This window comes from Oncorhynchus mykiss, chromosome 1 (assembly GCF_057628025.1).
Source record: "Oncorhynchus mykiss isolate SJ-2025 chromosome 1, ASM5762802v1, whole genome shotgun sequence".
NCBI lineage: Eukaryota > Metazoa > Chordata > Actinopteri > Salmoniformes > Salmonidae > Oncorhynchus > Oncorhynchus mykiss.
In genome coordinates this window covers 27,049,926-27,074,016 of record NC_143022.1, presented here as the reverse complement: position 1 = coordinate 27,074,016, position 24,091 = coordinate 27,049,926, and the positions used below count along the sequence as shown (strand labels likewise).

At 41.0% G+C, this 24,091-nt stretch overlaps 1 protein-coding gene across 1 annotated transcript; it reads right to left on the bottom strand.

Annotated features, from left to right (window-relative positions):
* Positions 1 to 134: 134 nt before the first annotated feature.
* Positions 135 to 19,911, bottom strand: LOC110520022 (uncharacterized). Its single transcript, XM_021596988.3, has 4 exons — positions 19,555 to 19,911; positions 18,416 to 18,482; positions 17,865 to 17,991; positions 135 to 452 (listed from the first exon to the last, which is right to left on the bottom strand). Exons 1-3 carry the CDS (start codon positions 19,597 to 19,599, stop codon positions 17,867 to 17,869), a joined length of 237 nt encoding a protein of 78 aa, XP_021452663.1. The 5' UTR covers positions 19,600 to 19,911; the 3' UTR covers positions 135 to 452; positions 17,865 to 17,866.
* Between the last annotated feature and the right edge of the window lie 4,180 nt (positions 19,912 to 24,091).

Below are 24,091 nucleotides of genomic sequence, written 5' to 3'. Positions count from 1 at the left end.
ACACACACTAAAGGAGGCAGATCTACAAGAGCCCCATAGGATAGGTTCATGGCATTCAGGCTGATTTTAAAACAAAGCAACTTCCAAGTAAAACCAATATGCTGATTGACGTTTGTCTAAGAATGAGACTAAGATTTGTTTGTATTAAATAACTTTAATAGAAGAAAATCTGTTGAATTTTGAATGCATTCCACTTGGCACAGTGCTGCTAATATCACTGGCTTCTACTGTATACTTCAATCAACCATTACTAACAGGGCTGAAAAGTTCTGAGGGAAATACTCATTTACAAATAACACATCTTCAAGTCACTACATTAGAACTGTTACTTTTATTACAATAGTCAATATAAAAAAGCATTTCACAACACACTAAATCAAAATAGTTCATGGTTATAGTGGAAGAGTATGCTGCTCCTGAAGAAAGTCCTTGACAGCTTGTCGTCTGGCAACCTGTAATTGAAATGTGTTTTATAGTTGGTTTAGCATGCACTTAGGGAGACATTAACTTTTCCTGATGGAATTGTTTACGGTTTCCAACTGCAATCATAATCTACCTATTGACCTACAGAGAATTTTCCATCAATTCAAGTAAAAAAAAATCTGAATTATTAATTTTGATCAAATGTGTCATTGATGGACATCTAAAGTTATTTCAACTTCAAATTGGTATGTGGCATCAAAAAGGTAGGCCATAAACTATAATTTGAGAAAGGATGTGAATGCTAGCCATGTGACACTTTCTGAATGGGATTTGTCAGAGATGTTCGTTCACCAGTGAGGTTATTTATGTAGCTTAAATTAGAACTTTTCTTTCACCTGAAATGTTTGTATATGCAGGACTACTGCCAACATGGATACAGGGATGAGTGCCAGAAGGTGAGTACTAGGAATGTGAATCTTTCAACTTCAAGACGATACAATAAGTCTCTACACTGAACAAAAATATAAATGCAACATGTAAAGTGTTGGTCCCATGTTTCATGAGCTGAAATAAAAAAATAAATGATCCCAGAAATGTTCCATGTGCACAAAAAGCTTATTTCTAAATAATGTTGTACAGAAATATGTTTACATCCCTGTTAGTGAGCATTTCTCCTTTGCCAAGATGATCCATCCACCGGACAGGTGTGGCATATCAAGAAGCTGATCATTACACAGGTGCACCTTGTGCTGGGGACAATAAAAGGCCACTTTAAAATGTGCAGTTTTCACAACACAATGCCACAGATAACTCAAGTTGAGGGAAAGTACAATTGGCATGCTGGCTGGTGGAAATGCCACCAGATAATTGAATGTTAATTTCTCTACCATAAGCTGCCTCCAATGTCATTAGAGAATTTGGCAGTACATTCAACCAGCCTCACAACCGCAGACCACGTGTAACCATGCGAGCCCAGGACCTCAACATCCGTCGTCTTCACCTGTGGGGTCGTCTGAGACCAGCCACCTGGACAGCTGATGAAACTGGGTATGCACAAGCGAAGAATATCTGCACAAACAGTCAGAAACCATTTCAGGGAAGCTCATCTGCGTGCTCGTCGTCCTCACCAGGTCTTGACCTGACTGCAGTTTAGTGTTGTAACTTATTTCAGTGGCCAAATGCTCACCTCGTTAGCCACTGGCATGCTGGAGAAGTGTGCTCTTCACACATGAATCCCAGTTTCATGCGGGCAAGAGGTTTGCTGATGTCAATGTTGTGAACAGAGTTCCCCATGGTGGCGGTGTAGTTATGATATGGGCAGGCATAAACTACGGGCAATGAACACAATTGCATTTTATCGATGGGTGTTTGAATGCTCAGAGATACCGTGACAAGATCCTGAGGCCCAATGTTGTGCCATTCATCCAATGCCATCACCTCATGTGTCAGCATGATAATGCATAGCCCATGTTGCAACGATCAGTTCACAATTCCTAGAAGCTGAAAATGTCCCAGTTCTTCCATGGCCTGCATACTCAGACATAACAACATGCATTGAGCATGTTTGGGATGCTCTGGATTGACAGCGTGTTCCAGTTCCCGCCAAAGTCCAGCAACTTCGCCCAGTAATTGAAGGAGTGGGACAACATTTCACAGCCCACAATAAACCGCCTGATCAATTAAATGCAAAGGAGATGTGTCGCGCTGCATGAGGCAAATGGTGGTCACACCATATACGGACTGATTTTCTGATCCACGCCCCTACTTTTTTTTTTTTAAAGGTATGTGTGACAAAGATGCATACAGTGCATTCGTTAAGTATTCAGACCCATTGATGTTCCACATTTTGTTACAGCCTTTTTATTATTATTTTTTAAACAATCTAAACACCCCATTTTTTAAAACTCAGTACCTTGTTGAAGCACCTTTGGCAGGGATTACATCCTTGAGTCTTCTTGGGTATGACGCTACAAGCTTGGCACACCTGTATTTGGGGAGTCCACCCGGATGTGGAGCGTTACTACACAGAGATTTTCAGGTCTCTCCAGAGTTGTTCGATCGGGTTCAAGTGTGGGCTCTAGCTGGGCCAATCAAGGACATTCAGAGACTTGTCCCAAAGCCACTCCTGCATTGTCTTGGCTGTGTGCGCGTAGGGTTATTGTCCTGTTGGAAGGTGAACCTTGGCCCCAGTCTGAGGTCCTGAGCAGGTTTTCAACAAGGATCTCTGTACTTTGCTCCTTTAATTTTTCCCCTCGATCCTGACTAGCATCCCAGTCCCTGCTGCTGAAAAACATCCCCACAGCATGATGCTGCCACTACCATGCTTCACCGTAGGGATGGTGCCAGGTTTCCTCCAGATGTGACGCTTGGTATTCAGGACAAATAGTTCAAGCTTGGTTTCATCAGACCAGAGAATCTTGTTTCTCATCGTCTGAGAGTCCTTTAGGAGCCTTTTGACCAACTCCAAGCAGGCTGTCATGTGCCTTTTACTGAGGAGTGGCTTCCGTCTGGCCACTCTGCCATAAAGGCCTGACTGGTGGAGTGCTGCAGAGATGATAGAACCTTTCAGAAGGACAACCATCTCCACAGAGGAACTCAGGTTCTTGGTCACCTCCCTGACCAATGCCCTTCTCCCAAGATGGCTCAGTTTGGCCGGGCGGCCAGCTCTAGGAAGAGTCTTGGTGGTTCCAAACTTCTTCCATTTAAGAATGATGGAGGTCACTGTGTTCTTGGGGACCTTCAATGGTGCAGACATGTTTTGGTACCCTTCCCCAGATCTGTGCCACGATACAATCCTGTCTCAGAGCTCTACAGACAATTCCTTTGACCTCACGGCTTGATTTTTGCTCTGACATGCACTGTAAAACTGTGGGACCTTATATAAGACAGGCCTTTCCAAATCATGTCCAATCAATTGAATTTACCACAGGTGGACTCCAATTAAGTTGTAGAAACATCAAGGATGATCAATGGAAACAGGGTGCACTTGGAGCTCAACTTCAGAGTCTCATAGCAAAGGCTCTGAATATTATGCAAATATGGTATGCTTTTTATTTTTAATACATTTGCTAACATTTCTAAAAACCTGATTTTGCTTCGCCATTATCGGGTATTGTGTGTAGATTGATGAGGGGGAAAAAAAACGTTTTCATCCATTTTAGAATAAGGCTGTAATATAATAAAATGTAGAAAAAGTCAGTGGGTCTGAATACTTTCCGAACACTGTATCTGTATTCCCATTCATGTGAAATCCATAGATTAGGGCCTAACTAATTTATTTAAATTGACTGACTTCCTTATATAAACTGTAACTCAGTAAAATCTAAGAAAATGTTGAATGTTGTGTTTATTTTTTTAAATATATTTTTTCCCAGTTTGAAACAATTTGGTTTGATTAGAGGAATGAATCGATGTGATTTGGGTCAATGCACTAACATTTGTTTCTTTATTTTAAATATTTCCTACATTGTAGAATAATAGTGAAGACATCAAAACTATGAAATAACACATATGGAATCATGTAGTAACCCCCAAAAAGTGTTAAACAAATCAAAATATAGTTGAGATTCTTCAAAGTAGCCACCCTTTACCTTGATGACAGCTTTGCACATTCTTGGCATTCTCTCAACCAGCTTCATGAGGTAGTCACCTGGAATGCATTTCAATTAACAGGTGTGCCTTGATAAAACTTTCCTTAATGCATTTGAGCCAATCAGTTGTGTTGTGACAAGGTAGGGGTGGTATACAGAAGAAGCCCTATTTGGTAAAAGTCCATATAATGGCAAGAACAGCTCAAATAAGAAAAGAGAAACGACAGTCCATCATTATTTTAAGAAATGAAGGTCAGTCAATATGGAAAATTACAATAACTTTGAAAGTTTCTTCAAGTGCAGTCGCAAAAACTATCAAGCGCTATGATGAAGCTGGCTCTCATGAGGACTGCCACAGAAAAGGAAGACCCAGAGTTACCTCTGCTGCCGAGGACAAATACTCTTCCTGGAACTACGAGGAGTAACAGCGTAACCTACATTGACATAGACTGAGGACAGTGGTGTCTATCACACATGAAGGATCTTTTAAATGAACAAAGAGTTCTACAAGCAGTTGTTACAACAAGAAAATAGCTTCAGGTGTTTTGTCCAAATACTGGTGGATTCAACTACTAAAATGGACCACAGGAAGATTGAGGTGAAGCGCACCCACAGGACTGGAAATCTCACCACCAGCCCAGTGGTAAAGTTCCTGAGGTTCAAGGACAAGGTAGCTGTTCTGGAAAAAGCCAAGAACTTGAGGAAATAATATCTTCCTCAACGAGGACTATCCTGAAGCTGTGCGCCAGAAGAGGAAAGAACTGATCCCAGCCATGAAAGCTGGCAGAGCACCTGGGGACATTGCTTACAGGCTCATTGTCCACCATCCCTCCCAGAAGCCTGGAGGGGATGACAGCCAAGCCTATGGGTTAATAGCGTCAACCCCACCTCAAACACACACACCAATTGATTAAATGGACTGATAAAATGTATATATATTTTTCTCTTGCTTAGTTTGCTCTTTTCCACATTATGTCTATCTCTGATAAGATACACAGGAAAGGACTGAAAATAGCTCATATTAATATACGTAGCGTTAGAAATAAGGTTCATGAAGTCAATAACTTGCTAACATTCATATTTTATCAATTTCTGAGACTTCAGCAGTAGCAATACAAGGATATAACATCTATAGAACACAGGAATTCTTTTGGGGGAGGTGTTGCTGTATGTATACACAGAGCCATACCCCTGTAATGTTTAGAGAAGATCTTATGTCAAGTGTTATTGAAGTGGTGTGGTTGCAGGTTCACTTGGCACATCTAAAGCCTTTTTTGGGGGTGTTGCTAGAGGTCACCAAGTTCAAACAGTCAGTATCTAAATAATATGTGTGACATGCTTGATAGTGTACGTGATGTAAACAGAAAGGTCTACTTTCTTGGGGACCTGAATATTGACTGGTTTTCATCAAGCTGTCTGCTCAAGAGGAAGCTTCTTACCGTAACCAGTGCCTGGAATCTGGTTCAGGTTATTAAATCAACCTACCTATTGGGGCTCCCGAGTGGCGCATTGGTCTAAAGCACTGCATCGAGTGCTAGAGGTGTTACTACAGACCCTGGTTCGATTCCATGCTGTATCACAACTGGCTGTGATTGGGAGTCCCGGCGCACAATTGTCCCAGTGTCGTCCAGTTAAGGATTTGGCCGGGGTAGGCCGTCATTGTTAATAACAATTTGTTCTTAACTGACAAGCCTAGTTAACTAAAGGTTAAATAAATAAATAAAATAAATAAAATATTTACAAACACTACAGGAACAAGATCATCCACATGTATCGATCACATTTTTACTAATACTGTAGAAGTTTGTTCTAAAGCTGTATCCATACCCATTGATGCAGTGACCACAATTTCCAGGAAAGCCAAAGTTCCAACAGCTGGGCATAAGAGCTCATACAAAATAATTTGCTGCGACTTATGTGGATGATGTTAAAAATATTTGTTGGTCTGATGTAATTAATGAGGAGCATCCAGACACTGCACTTAATTTATAAAATTGCTTCTTCCAATTATTGATAAACGTTCACCTGTTAAGAAACTGACCTTTATACTGTTAAGGCTCCATGGATTGATGAGGAATTGAAAAACTGTATGGTTGAAAGAGATTGGGCAAAAGGAGTGGCTACTAAGTCTGGCTGCACATTTGACTGGCTGAAATTGTGACTAAACTAAAAAAAAAAAATAAGAAACTGTATTATGAAACCAAAATCAATTATATAAAGAATGATGGAAAAAACTTGTACTTTAAATGAAATTATGGGCAGAAAGGCATTCAACGCCATCTTATTATCACAAAACCATTTAATGTTGTCAATTATTTTTATGATTACTTAATTGGCAAAATGGGCAAACTCAGGCAGGAAATGCCAACAACAAACAGTAATCCATCGTATTCATGCATAAAAAAAACTAAATGAAAGAAAAGTATTGCAAGTTTGAATTATGTAAAGTTGGGAAAATTGTAATCGATCAATAATGACAAACCTCCTGGCATTGACAACTTAGATGGAAAGCTACTGAGGATGGTAGCTGACTCTATATCCACTCCCATCTGTCATATCTTTAATCTGAGCCAAGAGGAAAGACTTTGTCCTCAGGCCCGGAGGGAAGCCAAAGTAATTCCGCTACCCAAGAGTGGTAAAACGGCCTTTACTGGTTCTAACAGCAGACCTATAAGCTTGTTGCCAGCTCTTAGTAAACTGTGGGAAAAATAGTTTTTGACCAAATACAATGCTATTTCTCTGTAAACAAATTAACAGACTTTCAGCATGCTTATAGTGAAGGGCACTCAACATGTACAGCACTGACACAAATGACTGATTAATGTTTGAAATACATTTATAATAGGAAGATTGTGGGAGCTGTACTGCTTGATTTCAGTGCAGCCTTTGATATTATTGACCAGAACCGGTTGTTGAAAAAAAAAACGTGTTATGGCTTTAACCTCAGCTCTGAATCCACGATATTGTAATCTAATAGAACTCAAAGTGTGTTCTTTAACTTCTTTGGGACTGGGGGGCAGTATTGAGTAGCTTTGACGAATAAGGTGCCCAGAGTAAACTGCCTGCTACTCAGGCCCAGTTGCTAATATATGCATATTATTAGTAGATTTGGATAGAAAACACTCTGAAGTTTCTAAAACTGTTTGAATGATGTCTGTGAGTATAACAGAACTCATATGGCAGGCAAAAACCTGAGAAAAAAATCCAACCAGGAAGTGGGAAATCTGAGGTTGGTCATTTTTCAACTCATTGCCTATGGGGTCATATTGCACTTCCTAAGGCTTCCACTACATGTCAACAGTCTTTAGAACCTTGTTTGATGCTTCTACTGTGAAGGAGGGGGGAATGGGAGCTGAATGAGTCAGAGGTCTGCCAGAGTGGCATGAGCTGATCATGCACGCTCACGTGAGAGTAAGCTCTGTTCCATTGCATTTCTACAGACAAAGGAATTCTCCGGTTGGAACATTATTGAAGATTTATGATAAAAATATCCTAAAGATTGATTCTATACTTTGTTTGACATGTTTCTACGAACTGTAATATGACCATTCTTCTGAACTTTCGCCTGGACTTGCCCGCGTGTCGTGAGTTTGGATTGTGTACTAAACGCGCAAACAAAAAGGAGGTATTTGGACAAATTATGGACTTTATCGAACAAATCAAACATTTATTGCGGAACTGGGATTCCTGGGAGTGCATTCTGATGAAGAACATCAAAGGCAAGTGAACATTTATAATGCTATTTCTGACTTTGTTGACTCCACAACATGGCGGATATCTGTACGGCTTGTTTTGTTGTCTGAGCGCTGTACTCAGATTATTGCATAGTATGCTTTTTCGGTAAAGCTTTTTTGAAATCTGACACAGTGGTTACATTAAGGAGAAGTGGATCTAAAATTCAGTGCTTACAGCCCAACACCGTGCAGGACGTTTGGCATTTGCCAGAGAACACCCAGATTGGCAAATTCGCCACTGGCGCCCTGTGCTCTTCGCAGATTAAAGCAGGTTCACACTGAGCACATGTGACAGATGTGACAGAGTCTGGAGACGCCGTGGAGAACGTTCTGCTGCCTGCAACATCCTCCAGCATGACCGGTTTGGCGGTGGGTCAGTCATGGTGTGGGGTGGCATTTCTTTGGGGGGCCGCACAGCCCTCCATGTGCTCGCCAGAGGTAGCCTGACTGCCATTAGGTACCGAGATGAGATCCTCAGACCCCTTGTGAGCCCATATGCTGGTGCGGTTGGCCCTGGGTTCCTCCTAATGCAAGACAATGCTAGACCTCATGTGGCTGGAGTGTGTCAGCAGTTCCTGCAAGAAGAAGGCATTGATGCTATGGACTGGCCCGCCCGTTCCCCAGACCTGAATCCAATTGAGCACATCTGGGACATCATGTCTCGCTCCATCCACCAACGCCACGTTGCACCACAGACTGTCCAGGAGTTGGCGGATGCTTTAGTCCAGGTCTGGGAGGAGATCCCTCAGGAGACCATCCGCCACCTCATCAGGAGCATGCCCAGGCATTGTAGGGAGGTCATACATGCACGCGGAGGCCACACACACTACTGAGCCTCATTTTGACTTGTTTTAAGAACATTACATCAAAGTTGGATCAGCCTGTATTGTGGTTTTCCACTTTAATTTTGAGTGTGAATCCAAATCCAGACCTCCATGGGTTGATACATTTGATTTCCATTGATCATTTTTGTGTGATTTTGTTGTCAGCACATTCAGCACACTATGTAAAGAAAAAAGTATTTAATAAGAATATTTCATTCATTCAGATCTAGGATGTGTTATTTTAGTGTTTCCTTAATTTTTTTGAGCAGTGTAGTTATCAGATTCACATGGAATTGTTGTGCAATTTAAATGTTTTAATATGAAACTATTTGTGAAAAGATGAAATGTAATTTCGCTTCTTAATGAGAGAACGGTTTGTCATAGAGTAAACTCTGCCAACTCAGTGGCCCCACCCATGTGAACAGACAGTGGTTGTAGACTATGAAACACGACCCTCTCTCCCAAACCTATATAAGCCCATTGCCGAAAATGTAACTTCCTGTTCCAAGTATGTGCGGACTGGCAGCCCCCACGTTGAAAGGACAAAAACCACCTACAGAACTAAGCCAACATCAGCAAGAACCTAACCCAATTGGCATCAAATTTCAATGTGAAGGTGACGACCTACATGCAGAAAGGATGAATTTCAACTATACCAGCCAGAATATAGCATGAGCTTAAAAGTATAGCAACTTATATATGAACTTTGAACTCTTATTCACTCCAGAAGTGATACCTCCTAGCCGTTACGTTAGCAGCAGTCACTGTAAACGTGGGCTAGGAAAGGAAGGACGATGTATCCAGTCTAACAAACACAACGATACTACAAAGTATCGTTCTACCACCAGACATTCTTCAAAGGACAACCCGGCCTACCATCTACGACCAATCTACCGAAGCGCAGCTCAGAGTAAATATTTATTGCATTTTCCTTTTTCAAATGGGTGGTTATTTAGAATGCATAAGATTCTGTATTTACGATAGCATAGCTTGTCCCTTTGTTACTCAGTCTTCCCGCTCTTTCACTCAAACCCAACCCCCTCTCTTGGTGTAACCAGCTGTCGTATCTGTTCCGTCCACCAGGGACGTCTTCTTTATGACATAATTTGTAATCAATGTATGATCCATTCTGTGTAGAAGTAATTCTGTGTGATTATTTAGGTATTTAGTAAATAAATAATTAAACCAAATGTTGTATTGCTGATTCAACTTGTTAGCCAGGGTTCGTGAAGATAACCAAGAATTTACAACTTACAGATGAGACTGAATAAAGTGACGATTAAATATTGACTGCTATTGATGTAAAAGATTACCAGGTCTTTAAGAGTGTATTCGGAAGATAACAGCTCTATAAACATTATTTTGTGGGGCCCCAACTTTCTAGTCAATTACATTGACCTGATTAGCTTAATCAGGTAATATTAATTACAGAATAGCATATCATATCACTTAATCCGGCATAGCCAGACACGACAACAGAGTTACACATAAATAAACGTACAGTCAATAACACAATAGAATGTACAGTGTGTAGAAGAGTAGGGAGGCAAGGCAATAAATATGCCATAGAGGCTAAATAATTACAATTTAGCATTAACACTGGAGTGATAGGATGTGCAGATGATGATGTGCAAGTAGAGATACTGGGGTGTAAAAGAGCAAGAAGATAAATAACAATATGGGGATGAGGTAGTTGGGTGTGCTATTTACAGATTGGCTGTGTACAGTGATAGGTAAGCTGCTCTGACAGCTGATGCTTAAAGTTAGAGGGAGATATGTCTCCAGCTTCAGTGATTTTTGCCATTTGTTCCAGTCATTGGCAGCCACTATTGCTCTATTTGTTTTTCAACAGGGCAATGACCCAACATACCTCCAGACTGTGTAAGGGTTATTTGACCAAGAAGGAGAGTGATGGAGTGCTGCATCAGATCACCTGGCCTTCACAATCACCTGACCTTAACCAAATTGTGATGATTTGGGATGAGTTGGACTGCAGAGTGAAGTAAAAGCAGCCAACAAGTGCTCAGCATATGTGAGAACTCCTTCAAGACTGTTTGAAAAGCATTCCAGGTGAAGCTGGTTGAGAGAATGCCAAGAGTATGACACGCTGTCATTAAGGCAAAGGGTGGCTACTTTGAACAATCTAAAATATATTTTGATTTGTTTAACACTTTTTTGGTTACTACATGATTCCATGTGTTATTTCATAGTGTTGATGTTTTCACCATTATTCTACATTCTAGAAAATAGTAAAAATTAAGAAACCCTGGAATGAGTAGGTGTGTCCAAACCTTTGACTGGTACTGTATATATATGGTGTACCGTATGTAAGCACCTGAGCTGAGCAATAAGGGAGATGGGGCATCTAGATTCAAGATAATATCACATCCACAAATGCAGTGAAATGCCTTTCTTGCAAGTTCTAACCCCAACAATGTATTAATCAATAAGAGGGTAGAACAAAAATACACAATATATAAAAATAAGAAGAACATGATAAAGTAAGCATAGTAACGTAAACTAACTCACTTTTGTACATCGCCTTGGTCTGTACAATTGACCTTATTGACCTTACAATACACCCAAAAAACGTAATATTTCCAGGTCAACTGTAATGTCAATACCATTGTAAAGCACAATTTCTCCCCTTTCCAACAGAATTCATGCCAAGACCTCCACGCTGCCCGGTTCTGCATGATTGAAAAAGGCAATGAGCTCCTTCTGGTCTTTTTAAAAATGGCGGGTGGGGAAGCGAGAGGAGATGTGTGGGAAAACGCCTCTTTCACTCGATCTGTCCAATTTATCACCTTATCGCCTCTAAAAATGTAAATAAAACACTATAAAGAGTTTATATTGTGTCATTACATACCTATTTGGAGGTTTGTGTCGAATTTGAATTAGGTTTTTAGTGCGGTGCTAAAGTGATCTTTAGAATTAGACAGCGGCTTTGAGAGTGACGATCACTTATTGATGACGCAAAAAATGACTATCCCCCCCTCTTACTGTCCATTTCTTGTTTTTAAACGATGAGAGAAGTGCTACACCTGGTGGAGAGAGATTGTAAAACAGAAAGTTGCTTTATGCGTGCTGTACGTTAAAGCATGACACGTCACAATGTAACGGAGGGTCTGTTTTTTTAACTTTTCTCCAATACTATAGAGCCATTACCATGTCGATCAACGCTTGAATAGAAACCTAGTTCACACCCCCGATTTTGAAATCAACACAGTCGCTACAGTCCCATTAGTTTTCTTTGCAGCCTCATTTTAATGTCGCGGTTGCGCACATTTGTACGGAATGGGGTGAGTTTACGTTATATACACAGGGTCAGTTCCAGTACCATATTTACAATGTGCAGGGATAGTGGATCAATAAAGTGATAGTGGCTCATCTGTCCTTGGTTGTAACACTCACAACAGAGTTCCAAACTGCCTCTGGAAGCAACGTCAGCACAATAACGGTTAGTCGGGAGCTTCATGAAATGGGTTTCCATTGCCGAGCAGCCGCAAATAAACCTTAATAATCACCATGCGCAATGTCAAGCGTCAGCTGGAGTGGCGTAAAGCTTGTTGCTATTGGACTCTGGAGCAGTGGAAATGCGTTCTCTGGAGTGATAAAAAAAATGGTATATATATATATATATATATATATATATATATATATATATATATATATATATATATATATATATATATATATATATCCCAGCGGTGATACAATCTTCGGCAAAATCATTCGCATGGAGATTCCTGCAAAAATATTATTTGAAGATGTGCTTCTACACCTGCATTGCTTGCTGTTTGGGGTTTTAGGCTGGGTTTCTGTACAGCACTTTGAGATATCAGCTGATGTACGAAGGGCTATATAAATAAATTTGATTTGATTTGATTTCCGTTATTTTACCAGGTAAGTTGACTGAGAACACGTTCTCATTTGCAGCAACGACCTTAGGAATAGTTACAGGGGAGAGGAGAGGGATGAATGAGCCAATTGTAAACTGGGGATTATTAGGTGACCGTGATGGTTTGAGGGCCAGATTGGGAATTTAGCCAGGACACCGGGGTTAACACCCATACTCTTACGATAAGTGCCATGGGATCTTTAATGACCTCAGAGAGTCAGGACTCCCGTTTAACATCCCATCCGAAAGACGGAATGATGATGAATCACGCTTCACCATTTGTCAGTCTGACGGACAAATCTAGTTTTGGTGAATGCCAGGTTAACGCTACCTGCCCCAACGCATAGTGCCAACTATTAGGTTTGGTGGAGGAGGAATGGTCTGGGGCTGTTTTTCATGGTTCGGGCTAGGCCCCCTAGTTCCAATGACATTCTAGACTATCTGTGTTTCTGACTGTGGCAACAGATTGGGGAAGGCCCTTTCTTGCTTCAGCATAACAATGCCCTAGTGCACAAAGCGAGGTCCATACATAAATGGTTTCTCGAGATGGGTGTGGAAGAACTTTACTGGCCTGCACAGAGCCCTGACCTCAACGCCATCCAACACCTTTGGGATGAATTGGAACTCCAACTGCAAGCCAGACCTAATCACCCAACATCAGTTCCTGACCTCACTAATGCTCATGGCTGAATGGAAGGAAGTCCCCAAAACATGTTCCAGCATCTAGTGGAAAGCCGCCCCAGAGGGGTGGAGGCTGTTCTAGCAGCAAGAGGGGGGGGCGACTCCATATTAATGCCCATGATTTTGGAATGAGATGTTCGACAAGCAGGTGTCAGCATACTTTTGGTCATGTAGTGTACCTGCCAGCTGTTCTGCATATGCTGTGAGAACGCGCCCTGGAATACTAATCGGACCCTGTGGCCTTGACCTGATTTAGACTTTACTCACATCGGCATCAGAGAGCTAGATCACCCAATTTTCTGGGTCGGTGGTTACCCTCACATTGTTGGGCAGATCCCGGACGGGTCTTCCTTTGTAATCCGTAATGGATTGTAGCTCCTGCCACATGCGGCATGTAACATGATTCCACTTCATTCCTATATTGTCCTTTTGCTTGTTTGATGACTGTGAGGACAATGTCACCAATGCATTTCCTAATGAAGCCGATGACTGAGGTGGTTAACTCGATGTTATCAGCGGAGTCACGAAACATATTCCAATCAACGCTAGCAAAGCAGTCCTGTAGCATAAACTCTGATTATGGATACCATTTCTCAACAGAGCGAGTCACAGGTAATTCCTGTTTAAGCTTCTGCTTGTAAACAGGAAGCAGGAGTACGGAGTCATGATCTGATTTGCTCAATGGAGGACGAGGTAGGGCCTTGTATACTTGCTTGTGACTAGAATAACAGTGGTCTAGGATTTATCACCCATATTGGCGAGGGAGACGTGTTGATGGAAGTTAGGCATCACGTGTCCTAATGACATGGAATTAAAATAGCTGGCAACCAGAAAAGCAGCCTCTGGATGTACGTTTTTCTGCTTGGTTATAGCCTTGTACAGTTTAACCTTTTGCATGTAGGGGGCAGTATTTTCGTTTTTGGCTAAAACAAAAAACATACCCATTTGAAACTGCCTATTTCTCAGCCCCAGAAACTAGAATATGCATATAATTAGAAAACCCTCTAAAGTTTCCAAAACTGTAAAAATATTGTCTGTGAGTATAACAGAACTGATATTGCAGGCAAAAACCTGAGGAAAATCCAATCAGGAAGTGACTCTTATTTTGAAACCTCTGTTCCTATGCATGCCTATCCTCCATTTAAAGGGATATCAACCAGATTCCTTTTCTATGGCTTCTCTAAGGTGTCAGTCTTTAGACATAGTTTCAGGCTTTTATTTTGAAAAATGAGCGTGAAAGATCACATTGCGTAAGTGGATAGGTGGGGGCTCTGAGTGAGTTTTGCGCTACAGAGTAAAGCGGCCAATGTTTCTCCCGGTGTTATTGAAAAACCTACACACCCGGTTGATATATTATCAAATAAATATTTTAAAAACAACCTGAAGATTGATTATAAAAAACATTTGACATGTTTCTGTGGACATTATTTGGAATATACGTTTGCGTGGTCGTGACCACTCTTTCCTGGGATTTCTGAACATAACGGAGGTATTTTGAGTATAAAAATAATCTTTATGGAACAAAAGGAACATTTGTTGTCTGACTGGGAGTCTCATGAGTGAAAACATCCAAAGATCAAAGGTAAACAATTAATTTGATTGCTTTTCTGATTTTCGTGACCTAGCTACTTAATGCTTAGTGTACATAATGTTTTGCTATGCTATCGATAAACTTAAACGCTTGGATTGCTTTCGCTGTAAAGCATAATTTCAAAATCTGAGACGACAGGTGGATTAACAAAAGGCTAAGCTGTGTTTTGCAATATTGCACTTGTGATTTCATGAATATTAATATTTTTTAGTAATATTATTTGACTGTGGAGCTATGCTATTCAGCGGTTGCTGACGAAAATGATCCCACTAACGGGATGGGTGTCCCAAGAAGATAAGTGCCAGCTTGTTATTTTTCTTGTTCTGAGGTGAAATGTATACAACAGTCACGATAACAGCTGAAAACTCCTTCGGGAAGTAATAGGGTCGGCATTTGACCATGAGGTATTCCAAGACTGGTAAACAATGGGGTTGATACTTCCATAGGCTTTGAGTCAGCACACCAGTTGTTGTTGATGAAGAGGCAAACCCCTCCCCCCTTGATTTCCCCAACTCCACTGGGTGAATGGAGAATCCATCAAGTTGGATAGCAATGGCAGGTATCTTGTCCGAGAGCCATGTTTCAGAAAAGCAGAAAATATTGCAATTTCGAGAGTCCATTTGGTAGAAAAGGTAGACGTGGCAGTGTGGGACAGGAACAACAACCTCTCCCTCATCCACATTGGCCAGTAGAATGGAGGGAAGAGGTGGCCGGTTCTCCCTTTACTTTAATCTCACTAGGATCCCCCTCTCTTGCCTCTAATGTCTGCATTTCCTCTTTGGTAGGAATTGGGTCGGAATTACAGAAAGAGCCAAGGGCAGATGAGTCAAAGTCGAAGCCGGAATTGAGGTAAGTAACTTCCGATCTGATGGTCAAAAGTTATTGCCGGTTGAAAGTAATTGATATCAGCTACATTGAAAAAATAAAAGTAAAAATAGACTCACAAAAATAAGATACGTCCCTTTTTCAGGACCCTGCCTTTCAAAGATAATTCGGAAAAATCCCAAAAACTTTAAACACTGTTTCCCATGCTTTTTCAATGAACCATAAACATGTACCTGTGGAACGGTCGTTAAGACACTAACATTTTACAGACGGTAGGCAATTAAGGTCACAGTTATGAAAACTGAGGACACTAAAGAGGCTGTCTCTGAAAAACACCAAAAGAAAGATGCCCAGTGTCCCTGCTCATCTGTGTAAACGTGCCTTAGGCATGCTGCAAGGAGGCATGAGGACTGCAAATGTGGCCAGGGCAATAAATTACAATGTCCGTACTGTGAGACACCTAAGACAGCGCTACAGGGAGACATGACGGACAGCTGATCGTCCTCGCAGTGGCAGACCATGTGTAAAGACACCTGCACAGGATCGGTACATCCGAACATAACCCCTGCGGGAAAGGTACAGGATGGCAACAACAACTGCCCAAGTTACACCAGGAACGCACAATCCCTCCATCAGTGCTCAGACTGTCCGCAATAGGCTGAGAGAGGCTGGACTGAGGGCTTGTAGGCCTGTTGTAAGGCAGGTCCTCACCAGACATCACCGGTTTTGTCTCACCAGGTGATGGTCGGATTCATGTTTTTCGTGGAAGGAATGAGCGTTACACTGAGGCCTGTACTCTGGAGCGGGATCGATTTGGAGGCGGAGGGTCCGTCATGGTCTGGGGCGGTGTGTCACAGCATCAACGGACTGAGCTTGTTGTCATTACAGGCAATCTCAACGCTGTACGTTGAGAGGGAAGACATCCTCCTCCCTCATGTGGTACCCTTCCTGCAGGCTCATCCTGACATGACCCTCCAGCATGACTATGCCACCAGCCATACTGCTCGTTTTGTACATGTTCTGCCATGGCCAACGAAGAGCCCGGATCTCAATCCCATTGAGCACGTCTGGGACCTGTTGGATCGGAAGGTGAGGGCTAGGGCCATTCCCCCCAGAAATGTCCAGGAACTTGCAGGTGCCTTGGTGGAAGAGTGGGATAACATCTCACAGCAAGAACTGGCAAGTCTGGTGCAGTCCATGAGGAGGAGATGCACTGCAATACTTAATGCAGCTGGTGGCCACACCAGATACTGACTGTTACTTTTGATTTTGACCCCCCCCCCTTTGTTCAGGGACACATTATTCCATTTCTGTTAGTCACGTCTGTGTAACTTGTTCAGTTTATGTCTCAGTTATTGACTCTTGTTATGTTCATACAAATATTTACACATGTTAAGTTTGCTGAAAATAAACACAGTTGAAAGTGAGTCTTTTTTTGCTGAGTTTAAATGTTTAAATGACAAAATAGTACATTTGGGTCAGAGCTTACAAAACGGAAGCTGTATGGCGCTCAGATTACCATCACCCACTAATTAACTAGTCATTTTTATTTTCTTTGCTTCGACCATGCAGTGCGGTTTACAAAAGTGATTGCTGTCCTCGTTATGAAATTATCAACCAACCCTGCATATCTAAACTTGACCATATACACTGATTGCTTAAAGTAAAACTACCAAAACTATTGCTGATGGTGAACCTGAACAATCAAAATAAAATCTAATGTAGGCTATGCCCCAATCAGCAGGTAGGCTATTGCCAGATTAGTTGTGTCTCCGGTAGTTTACTTCTAATCTGGTAAAACACTATTTTCAACAGTACATTTGATAACAATAACCTAGCAATTACATTGGTTGTCACTCAACTAATAAAGCCAAATATTGCACAAGCTTTAAAAAAAAATGTTTTTACTCTGAAGGCACAGATGTACAAGATAAGGGGCCTACCTCGTTGGTAAACACGTGAAGCTGCGCACACTGCTACTGATATTGCCTGGGGTTGTTCGGCATGCAAAATTACTTGTAGATCAATGACTGTCAACACAGTTACATGCTTAGTTTGACAGTGAAGGAGAGGACACATAATTTGTCACAAAAGATAGGGTAGAAAGTAATATGAGAATGTTTTTAGTGAACCAGCGATTCGTAAAATTTGAATAGATTTCCTGACCAATGCATGCCTCATTTTGATCTTTTTGGGGTCCGCAGACCGACGCACTCGTATCTTAAACATTTGAACCGGGGACCGATGAGTATCATACAGAAATAGAAAACATTTAGTAAAGTGCCGTTAGATTACCTTCATGACCCTTGTCCTTCTTTGACTTGCGGTTCCTTGACCCCCTCGATCTCCTCCACGCCTGCCTGGGTCATGAGGTCAGCAATGTTCTTCTCCAGGTCATCGATGCGGGTGCTCATCTCATCAAGTGAACATGGTTAAGGAAGACAATGGGCTAGCCCAAAATGGACTTGTGGATTAAGCTGACGGATGGGATGTGCTGGCTGGAATACCTCTCCATTATAACATTAATGATGATCACTAACAGACACTCCCCAGCCAAGATTCTGACTCCAACTGGTAAGACATATCTAATGTATTCCTATGCACTATTATACTATAAACATGTTATTACTGCTTCTTTCTGTGCTGTAATATAAAGGGCTACTAGAAATCTTTGACAAATTAGCTCATGTAAAATAAACATCAAAATGGACCAAAGACCATTATGTTTGGAAATGAACTAATGGGGGTGTGACCGTATGACACCCCATTTATAAAAGATGCATAATGATTTGAAAGATACCAAGATACCAAGCCCATACCAAGTTACCTAACAATGTTGAGGATATTTCTTCCGATGATCTGGTCTGACATGGTCTGGAACTTATCCTGCATCTGTTGCAGCAGCGTCTGGACCTTTTAGAGAGCAGTAACAGGTGTATCATTACACAGGCTGATATGATATATTGTGTTCAATGACCAAATGACCATCTTGCAAGAAATTTATGAAAATCCAAAAGGCAAACTGGAGGATATAAATAAAGAAATGGGTGGGTGGGAGAAAGTAGAGAAAAAAAATACAGCAAAGATGGTTTGTGGTCAATTCAGAATAATTTGGTAAATTTTAATTGAGCAGGATTCAAACCACATCAAAACGTATTGGCCGTTTTTATATCATGTTTGTTTATTTATATAAGCAAGCTATACAGAGCATGATCATGGATAAAAAGAGAAGGTGTTCCTTTTTCAATCAGTGATGCCTAAATTATGGGAGATGTAGCTACAGCACTACCACAGAGAGAACAATGAGCCAGATGTTTCCCTGGATGAATACATCTGAAACATCCGGTTGGCATTTCCACCCCACCAAATATGGTGATGAGAGGGAGACCAGTGGCCAGCAATGGGAGAAGATGGCGCGAGATGGATTTTGGCCGAAATTCTGCGAATTGTATCATCAATTAAACATTTGATCTCAATACAGATTTGTTACCAACTACAATATGTTAAGAATATAGTAGATTATGTTTTGTAGACTTTACCCTTCGCCAAAAAAACAAAAACATTTGCGGTGTTTAGTAAGAGTGCAAGAGCGAATGTAATTATTGCCAACGCGCACTTCACAGGGTATTCGTTCCGTAATAACGTATGCAAATATGTGCTAGAACGCGCCAATAGGATCTCGCTAAATCGTGCTTGGGTCTGCCCACCTCTTTGCGTGTTCTGCCTAAAGATTGTGGTCTATCTTGGGTTAGTTATAAACAACATCTTTGGCACTACAGCAATTGGAGCCATGATATTTTCTTACCGTTCTAGAGTTTGATACTCTACTTTTACAGTCATTTCGTAGGATCCTATTTCTTAGCTAGCTAGTTACATAGGCTATTGAAATGATCGGCTAATGTAAATCGAAACATATCCATTCACCAGGCCTGGGTGAATCGTGGCTGGCTAGCTAATTTAGCTAGCTTCAATGTTATATACTCACCACATTGGTAAGGTCCTGAACTGACTTTGGATCAGTGTCTGCCATATTTTCCCTATGCACGACACGCGTGTTATTAAGTGGTGTAAAATGAACTCTAGCTAAATTAGCTACCTTGGGCAAAAATAAATACAGGATCCCTAGCTCTACCAAGTAAATCCAGATATGTCAGTCAGCTGTTTTTGCAAAACACGTATCGCGAGAACACTGAAGCAGGACGCCAACGGAATGTGGAACGTTTAGTTTTTGGTATGCAAAGCCTCGATTTGGCGAAATTCGATTATTTTAATCCCGCGGTTTTCATAGTCTCGTAAACCCGACCCTATGCAAAGTGACTAGCATTGATACATTGTGGGAGGCAACAAATCTGCCCATGGACAGTGGTGGAAAAGGTACCCAATTGTCATACTTGAGTAAAAGTAAAGATACATTAAATATAAAAAGTGAAAGTCACCCAGTGAAATACTACTTGAGTAAAATTCTAAAATAATTAGATTTTATAAAAGTAAATGTAAAAACGATTTCGATTACGGCTAGTCAAGGGCACACTCAGACATAATTTACAAATTAGTGTGTCTGCCAGATCAGAGGCAGAAGGACTAAGGCGATGTGCGAGTTTACGTTACATGGACTAACCACCTGTCAGAAACTGTCATTGACATCATATTCCCGGGGCGATAGAGTAGGCGAAACTGTAAATAGACAGGGTAATAAACGTGTAAAACGGTGAAATAAAAATAGAACAAAGAATACTAGAGGATTGGAAACAAAACAAAAAAAATGCAGCGTGCGCACCGACAGCCTCAGGAGCCCAAGGGGTGCACTTTTTGTTTTTTTGCCCAAACGTTGTTTGATGATTGATTAGTTGATTATTTGAATCAGCTGTGTAGCTCTAGGGCAAAAACCAAAACGTGCACCGAGTTTGGTAAACCCTGGGACAGGCAGAGGGATCTATATACACTACCATGGTCTTCGAATATCCTGAATAACAGTATCCTGGAAAGTGAGAAGAAAAAAAAAGTACATATATTGCGGTTGCGGTGTTCCCACTGGTGATTTGAATTTACCTCTTCCATTTACGCGCAAATTCATTGACTACTCCCCAAGAACGCGCTCCAATTTATTCATAGACGAGATCTATCTACTCTTCGACCAGTGCAACTACTATTGGCTATGGGGGGAAAATATATGGGAATCACCGCATGACATGCATGATGATTCGTTTCTCAAATATGGTGTCGTTGTTATTGTCACATTACGGTGTAGTTATTAACAAATCAGAGTTTTTTTCCCCTAATAGTTTTAATTTGGACACTCCTGGAAGTCATAGTCTCCCTAGACAGTGGTGTAAAGTACTTACAACTCCATACATTTCCCCTGCCACCCAAAAGTACTCGTTACATTTTGAATGTTTAAAAGGACAAGAAAATAGTCTAATTCACACACTTACCAAGAGAACATCCATGGTCATCCCTAGTTACAATTGCCCTTATTTTAGCGCCCCCAAAACGTACTACTTCCAGATCAACTGTAATGTCAATACCATTGTAAAGCACAATCCCTCCCCTTTCCAACATTATCAATTACATTACTGTCTATTCATATGTTTAAACATACTGAATTGTAATTGGATGCATTTTACCGCCATATCATACTATGCTATGATTAAGACCACCCAAATGGTTAGGTCATGGTCAGTTTGATCCTGGTTGGCGATAGGTGAACATGCCAGTTATAGCTAGCTAATAAAGAGCTACGTGATAGCGAGAAGGTGAGATGTTGTGTGGGAAAATTGCTTTTTTTCACTCGATCTGTCCAACTTATCACCTTATCGCCTCTAAAATGTAAATAAAACACTATAAAGAGTTTATGTAATGTGTCATTACATACCTATTTGAAGCTTTGTGTCGAATTTGAATCTGTTTTTTAGGGCGGTGCTAAAGTGATCTTAGAAGTAAACAGCGGCTTTGAGAATGATGATCGCATGCAATGATGACGCAAAAAATGACTAGGTATCCCCCCTTACACCGTCACTGTCCAGTTCTTGTTTTTAAACAATGAGAGAAGTGCTACACCTGGTGGAGAGAGATTGTAAGACAGAAATAGTTGCTTTATGCGTGCTGTACGCTATGACACGTCACAATGTAACGGAGGGTCCGTTTTTTCAACTTTTCTCCAATACTATAGAGCCATTACCATGTCGATCAACGCTTGAATAGAAACCTAGTTCACACCCCTGATTTTGAAGTCAACACAGTCGCTACAGTCCCATTCATTTTCTTTGTAGCCTCGTTTGGTTACCAAAGGGATTTAAATTGAGATACTATTCTTAGATGGGGGGATCCATTGCTGGGAGAAGTTCTTTACTTCTCAATACACAATCTGGGTTCTTTACTTTATATACAACCAACAAAAAGTACCAATTTTGATTTTGGAGTAGTTCAACTTTTTCACGCAACTAGACATAGTTAAAATAACCTATTCTATGTTTGGGCATGTTGTAGCCCAACCCCTTCATGCTTTGTTTACATACAGTGCCTTGCGAAAGTATTCGGCCCCCTTGAACTTTGCGACCTTTTGCCACATTTCAGGCTTCAAACATAAAGATATAAAACTGTTTTTTTTTTGTGAAGAATCAACAACAAGTGGGACACAATCATGAAGTGGAACGACATTTATTGGATATTTCAAACTTTTTTAACAAATCAAAAACTGAAAAATTGGGCGTGCAAAATTATTCAGCCCCTTTACTTTCAGTGCAGCAAATTCTCTCCAGAAGTTCAGTGAGGATCTCTGAATGATCCAATGTTGACCTAAATGACTAATGATGATAAATACAATCCACCTGTGTGTAATCAAGTCTCCGTATAAATGCACCTGCACTGTGATAGTCTCAGAGGTCCGTTAAAAGCGCAGAGAGCATCATGAAGAACAAGGAACACACCAGGCAGGTCCGATATACTGTTGTGAAGAAGTTTAAAGCCGGATTTGGATACAAAAAGATTTCCCAAGCTTTAAACATCCCAAGGAGCACTGTGCAAGCGATAATATTGAAATGAAAGGAGTATCAGACCACTGCAAATCTACCAAGACCTGGCCGTCCCTCTAAACTTTCAGCTCATACAAGGAGAAGACTGATCAGAGATGCAGCCAAGAGGCCCATGATCACTCTGGATGAACTGCAGAGATCTACAGCTGAGGTGGGAGACTCTGTCCACAGGACAACAATCAGTCGTATATTGCACAAATCTGGCCTTTATGGAAGAGTGGCAAGAAGAAAGCCATTTCTTAAAGATATCCATAAAAAGTGTTGTTTAAAGTTTGCCACAAGCCACCTGGGAGACACACCAAACATGTGGAAGAAGGTGCTCTGGTCAGATGAAACCAAAATTGAACTTTTTGGCAACAATGCAAAACGTTATGTTTGGCGTAAAAGCAACACAGCTCACACCATCCCCACTGTCAAACATGGTGGTGGCAGCATCATGGTTTGGGCCTGCTTTTCTTCAGCAGGGACAGGGAAGATGGTTAAAATTGATGGGAAGATGGATGGAGCCAAAAACAGGACCATTCTGGAAGAAAACCTGATGGAGTCTGCAAAAGACCTGAGACTGGGACGGAGATTTGTCTTCCAACAAGACAATGATCCAAAACATAAAGCAAAATCTACAATGGAATGGTTCAAAAATAAACATATCCAGGTGTTAGAATGGCCAAGTCAAAGTCCAGACCTGAATCCAATCGAGAATCTGTGGAAAGAACTGAAAACTGCTGTTCACAAATGCTCTCCATCCAACCTCACTGAGCTCGAGCTGTTTTGCAAGGAGGAATGGGAAAAAATTTCAGTCTCTCGACGTGCAAAACTGATAGAGACATACCCCAAGCGACTTACAGCTGTAATCGCAGCAAAAGGTGGTGCTACAAAGTATTAACTTAAGGGGGCTGAATAATTTTGCACGCCCAATTTTTCAGTTTCTGATTTGTTAAAAAAAGTTTGAAATATCCAATAAATGTCGTTCCACTTCATGATTGTGTCCCACTTGTTGTTGATTCTTCACAAAAAAATACAGTTTTATATCTTTATGTTTGAAGCCTGAAATGTGACAAAAGGTCGCAAAGTTCAAGGGGGCCGAATACTTTCGCAAGGCACTGTAAGTGTTTTTTTTCTTCTGTTTTCCCCACATCATCCAAATACAGTTAGCCTAGTATAATACAGACATTGAATGACAGCCCACCTAAACTCTTTAGCCAAAAAGCATATTGTGAAGAAAACAAGAGAATATTTTATGTTGGGTATTATTGGATAGGATATCCAAGTTATTCACTGTAGCTTAATGTTCAGCTGAAAAAGTTAAAAAAAAAAAAACTTCTAGTGACCTTTAGTTTTAATGTGATGGATTGTTTTTCAAAGGGCACTCTAGGCCAGGGTTCTTTAACTGTCACATTTCACATGCTGCTCTATGCAGTCTAATGAACTATTATATACTAGAAATGACAACACGTGTATTTTCACTTGCAGACTTTGAATGTCACCAAAGTG